This window comes from Colius striatus, chromosome 10 (assembly GCF_028858725.1).
Source record: "Colius striatus isolate bColStr4 chromosome 10, bColStr4.1.hap1, whole genome shotgun sequence".
In the NCBI taxonomy this organism is placed as follows: domain Eukaryota; kingdom Metazoa; phylum Chordata; class Aves; order Coliiformes; family Coliidae; genus Colius; species Colius striatus.
Genome location: NC_084768.1, coordinates 18,939,593 through 18,945,592, shown reverse-complemented (window position 1 = coordinate 18,945,592; position 6,000 = coordinate 18,939,593). Strand labels below are relative to the sequence as shown.

The 6,000-nt window shown below is 50.2% G+C and overlaps 1 protein-coding gene across 1 annotated transcript in view; it reads left to right on the top strand.

The window, feature by feature from the left end:
* The first annotated feature begins 1,836 nt into the window (after positions 1 to 1,836).
* Positions 1,837 to 6,000, top strand: part of XPR1 (xenotropic and polytropic retrovirus receptor 1) — a 114,040-nt gene continuing 109,876 nt past the window's right edge. Inside the window, exon 1 of the mRNA XM_062003588.1 lies at positions 1,837 to 2,023. Coding sequence (XP_061859572.1) covers positions 1,955 to 2,023 — 69 coding nt within the window. The 5' untranslated portion in view covers positions 1,837 to 1,954. The remainder of the gene's footprint in view (positions 2,024 to 6,000) is intronic.

The following is a 6,000-nucleotide window of genomic DNA, read 5'->3' as shown; positions in this document are numbered from 1 at the left end:
ATTCTCCTCCCCCATGTTATCTCTGAAAGCCTGATAGCATTGAAAGGGTTGAAGCTGCACCTCATGCCTGCTCCTGCTGAAATTAGTGTTACTGATCGTGGTGGGAGTAGGCTCAGACCCTGAGAGATTTTATCTGGAACAAGGCTAGAAGGTAATGCATTAAAAAGCTAGTGACCTGCTAAATGTAAGTCAAGCTGTGACATAGCGGTTAGCTCGCCCTGAGGTCAGCGCCGGGCAGCTTGCTGAGTGTGAAGTTTCAGATGAAGGGCACTAAAGCTCTATTCATTAAATGGCTTTCTGCAAATATAATTAAAAGATGGTATCAGTGAGCATTGCTGCTGCATGTACTGGGTAAATCTCAGCTTGGGGAAGAGCCCTCACAAATCAGAGGTTCCTGGGCCTGTGACAGGACCCTGATAAGTCACCACAGCAAAGGAGCTCTGCTCCTGTGGCTGTCAGCAGGAGCGATGCTCCAGGCAGGAACACTGTCGTGCCCAGGGCCTGGAATGGGATTGGCTATGCTGTGGGTACAGGGAAAAGCTGAAAACTGTCATCTAAAATTGTGCCAGAGGCTAGGAGGCTTGAAGGAAAACCAAAATGAATCTCAAATACTTTCCCCAAAAATGGGAGCAAGAATAGAGCCACTGGGACACTCAAGAATATCTGAGGGTTACAGTCCCACCATGAACAGCTCCAGTTTGCTGGCTTCCCTGATGCTCTTCTTGCCTCCCATCTCATCCCCATCCCATTCCCATTCCCATCTGCATCCCCATTCTCCATCGCATATTCTCTTCCATCCCATATTCTCTCCCATCCCATTCCCATCTCATCCTATTCTTTCTCATCTCATTCCCATCTGCATTCCCATCCCCATCCTTTCTCTATTCCATTCCCATTACAATTACTATCCAATTTCCATCCTATTGCTATCCCATCCCATCCCATCCCATCCCATCCCATCCCATCCCATCCCATTCCCTTTTCTATCCTCATTCCATCCCCATTCTATTCCCACCCTCACCCCTTCCCCATTACCATCCAATGTCATCCCATTCCCATCCCCATCCATTCCCATCCCCAGCCCATTCCCATCTATATCCCATCCCATTGCATTCCCATCCCTATCCCATCTCATTCTCATCTCCATCCCTATCTTATCCCCATAACCATTCCCATCCCATGCCATTCCATTCCCATCCCATTCCCATCTCATTCCATTCCCACCCTTATCCCATCCCTTGCCCATCTCTATCCCATCCCATTCCCATCTCCAATCCTATGTTGTCTCCATCCCCATCCCCATTCCATTCCATTCCATTCCCATCACCAGCCCATTCCCATCTCCTTTCATTCATGCCCCATTCCCATCCCCATGCCCATTCCCATTCCTATCCCATCCCACCCTATCCCACGCTGTTGCCATTCCCACTCCCAGGCGGCTCGAGCCGGGGCTGTCCCGGGGCCGCCGTCGCTGCCGGTGCAGGCGCGGAAAGGGTGAACCTCGCAGCGCGCCCCCCGCCGGGGGACTGCGACGTCAGCGCCCCCCCGCTCGCGCCCGGCGGGCGGGGGCGTGGCCTCGCGCTCGGGCACCGCCCCCCGCCCGCCCCGCGCGGCGGTGGGCGGCGGCGGCGGTTGCCGTGGCGATGGCGCCTTGCCGGCGGCCGGTTGGCTGTCGGGCCGGCTGACGGGCTGGGGAGGCGGCGGCGGGGCGGCGGGGAGGCGGAAGATGGCGGCGGCGGCGGCGGAGGTGGCGGCGGCGGCGGCGGGGCGGCGCTGAGGAGGCCCGAGGCGGGCTGAGGAGTGGCGGAGGGCGGGCGGGCGGGGGCCCATGTGCGGCGGCGGCCCCCCCCCGCCCCCCACTACCGGCGGCGGCCCCTTCGCAGCCAGGCGCCGCTGAGGCGCTCCCGCGGGCGCAGCACGACCGCGGCCCCGGCCCCGGCCCGGCGGCGGCAGGATGAAGTTCGCCGAGCACCTCGCGGCCCACATCACTCCCGAGTGGCGGAAGCAGTACATCCAGTATGAGGTAGGGCCGCGCCGCCGCCCGGTCCCGCTCACGCTCCCGCGGGCCGCTCAGCAGGGAGAAGGGCTCGGACCCCGGGTGTGTGTGTGTGTGTGTCGGCGGCGGAGGGGAGTGAAGCCGGCCCCGATTCCCCGTGTCCCTTCGGTGCCCGGGAAGTGCCGCCCGAGCGGCACGGGTGTCCTCCAGCGCGGGGGAGTGGGGTGTGTGTGGGGCAGCTCCCCGCGCCAGCGGCGGTGCTGGCGGCCGGTGGCTTCCCGCTTATTTTCTCGGCGAGATAAGACGTGTTTATCCATCGCGGGGATGGGGAAGAGAGGTTGGGGCTCGATCCTTCCCCTAGAGCTTGGGACCCCTCGGAAGAAAAGCATTGGGTGACCAATAAATTAGCGAATCGTTACCGGTAACCTTTTGGCGTGGGATAAAGGTCACAAGAGACGCGAAGCCAGCGGGACCGCAGTCCGGGGCATCCCCGGGCCTCCTCTCCGCAGCTCCGGCCGCCGGTCACAGCCGTTTTTCAGCACCACCGCCAGTTCTCCGCCCGGGCGGGCGGAGGTGGGGGGGTATCGGGGTGGCTTTGGGAGGCGGCTGGCAGCCTCTTTCGGCGGCTCCCGAGGGCCAGGCTGGTTGGTCAGCACCCCTCGACAGAGGCCGAGCCTTGCCCCTCGTGCCAGTGCTGCCCTGCCAAGGGCTGCGGTAACGCCGGCAGTTTACCTGGGCGATTCAAACCAGGGCAGCAAACCTGGCACCCATTGCCTCTTGTGTTGGTTTTTCTTTCAACAGGGCTAGGGAGGCTTTGCATCTCGCTATTTCATCCTTGATTTCAGGTGAAACGCTTGAATCAGAACGTTTATAAACATCACTTGCACAAAGTTCTGCTACATTGATCGCAAATTATTTGCAGAATACAGCTTTTTGGGTTCTATCAGGGCAGCTTCCTAAAAGTCACACTGATTGCCTGGTTTCAGGTTTATCATAGCGGTGCCTGACTTCAGGTTAACGAGATGAAGCTCAAGGTAGTTATTTGCAGTAAAACCATCTCCTATTTCACTGTTAGCAGAAAAAGTGGCTGTTGCCAGTGATGTTAGTCTTCTCCACAAGTAATAATTAAACCTAGACAACGGAAAGCTGATTATAGGAGAGCTGTGATCAGCAAAACTTCTTGACTGATTGAGTCAGTCGAAACCATACAACATTTATTATCATTTGAAGGCCTGTATTTTCCCTCTAGGACTATAATAGCAATTTATCTCTAGTATCCCTATTATTCAGTCTACATTTGCAAGGAAAATCACATTTATCTTCATTTGCTTTGTTATAGTGTTGAATCTGAGAAGTTTATGCCTGCTTTTCTGACTGTTCCTTTGTTTTGCTTTACCTGACTGATCCAAAGAAAGGGATGTTTAAATAAAAGCTGGGGTTGGATTGGGCTTAAGAACAGAATTGTGATCTGCTCGAGTTATTTGTAGAACTGCATGACCAAATAATGCATCAGTCTTTGAGGAGGAGTAAATCCATTGTCTTGCTAAAATCAAGTGCTGGCTTAGTTCTGCATCGTGTCTCTGATGATTTATCTGCGTGAGAGTTGTTTTCTGTTCCTGGACACAGAAAACTTGCTTATCTTCCTAAGAGAGGGTTTAGAGGTGGGTTGGAGGGGAAGGCAGGGAGGAAATAGAAGGGCAAAAGATTTGGCTGCATGCTGACCAGGCAGATGTAGAGGGAGAGTAAAGGAGACTCGGTGAACTATGACACCTTGATTAATATGTGAAGGACTGCTGCTTATCAGACACTGTTTTCATTCTAGGAGGTTAATTCTCAGATGTTTTAACTAGGGCATTATTGTTTAGTTGTTCTCCTTTGCCCCATCCCAATTTAAAATAAAGGCAGATTTCAGTGAAAACTTCCTTCAAGTTGTTACTCTTTCTGCAAGTCAATCCACCTTCTCCTTGGATAGAAAGTTTAACATGGAGTAAATGAAAATAACCCCCTCCACCCTCCTTTAGTAGTAACTTTCCAAACTCTTTGTTCCCCTTGTTGCAGCTGTGAGTCAGCTCCTGCTCATGCATATTACAGTAATGGAATAGCCTGGCATTTATTATTCACTAACTGGTGGTCTTGTGGGTGCGGCGCATAAAAGCCCAGCACTACCTCGCTTTACTTGTTCATTAGACTTGAGGCAAAAAGCATCCAGCCCTCCTTTGTCAAGAAAAATTGCCAGTTGTTGATTAGCAGATGTAAGGCTAAGCACTGTTCCTGTTACTTGCGTAAAATATTTCTTGCAACACACATTGCATGGAGATACTTTAAAATCAATTGTCTATTTAATAGCATTCTAATGTTTCTACATCTGACAGTCTGTATCTTGTCCTTCTTAATTAAAACAGTAATCAAGTACTGCTTTGGAGCAAATGATCTTGTCTGTAGATTTTGTACTCTGAAAAGATTATTCCCATTCTCAGGGCCTTCCCGTAACAAGTTCACGATGCTAGTGAAAAGACTAGAAGGTAGTATAGAAATTGCTTGCTCTAAGTCATTCTGTGTCATAAAGCTTGCAAGCTGTTGTTTTTCTAGTCTGATACTTGTGGTTTTTTCCACTGGAGAGCAGGTGATTGTGCAGTCAGAGTGGTCACAGCCTCACAGTGTGGCAAGACCCAGGTAACTTGCAAGCTCCTCACCAGAAGCCATGTCTCTGTTTGAATGGGATGGATGCGCAGTGAGTGCGGCTGGAAGGAGCTTTGCTGTGTATAAATTGCCTGTCAAAAACTAGGAGGGTGTAATCTGTTGCTGATAATATTAGAAAGAAGAATGAGACTGCTGTGTTTTGAATACCTAAAAATGTAGTTTCACTTTCAGAACAGTGAACAGTTTACATTCCTCAAAGTTCTTACCATGAACATGATCTTTCCCTCCAACAATAATTGTTTAAGCTGTACATGTGGGAAGTATGGAAGTCGCCTGGGTTTAGGGCAGATACTTGGGCAGTGGAAGAGGTTTAGAGAGAAAAATCCATTCTCTTTAAACAAACAAAGAGAAGATACACTTATTTTCTTTCAGCAAAAGCACTGCAGTGGCCATTGCTGCACGACTGCTTTTAGAGAAGGAGCACTTGGCTTGTAGAAAAGAGGAGAAATGTTGACGTATGACATACTCATTCAGCCTTTTGCAAAGGCATTTTGTCATGACTGAGTCAACATTAACATGGAGCTTAACACTAACCTTGTTTGACTTGATTTGACTACCCATTCCAAATTTCCACTCTGAAGATTGCGTGAAGGCATACAATTTTCTGTCACATTTACTGGGCAAACTCCATTCTTAGCTGATGGTTCGTGAAACCTCAATCAGTGCAAATAGTCTGGAGGGCTCTATGTGAGGACCAGTGGCAATAACACAGTCCCAGAGTAAAGGGGCACTTTTACTGTTGAAGTACTGAGTATCATTATCAGGCTACTCCCTGGACATGACTAAGTTTAAACCAACATATTGATAAATGTTTCATGTGTGGAAATGCTTGTTAATTACATTAAGCACTAAATATGCCAAAGTTTTAAACAAGTTTGGTCCTGACTTTGGCATCAGTCATCCAAAAAACTTCCTGTTTGTTAAAAGTAATGGTCCAAGTTTCTGTGTCCACTACCTTCTCTGTGCAAAGCCCACAGCAGAGGGAAGCAGCAGTTGTAGGGGTGAGTGCCATACCTGTGGGATGCTGCCTGCCTCACTCGTACCTGGGCACTTGGCTGGTGCAGCTCCATGGTTCTTGCCATGCAGTGACTTGTGGATGTGCCCTCACCTTGTCAGCAGCAGTGAAAAAGGTTTGGTCACCTTGTTTAAGGAGAATCTGGCAGCATACCTTCTGTAAAGTTAGTAGGCATTCATAGCCTACTAAGAAAGTAATGATTGCTGTGACATCTCTTGTGTTAAAGCCTTAAGTTTTGGACCATTCATTTACTCTTCATTTCCTCTAGTGTAAAAATAAAATAGGAAAC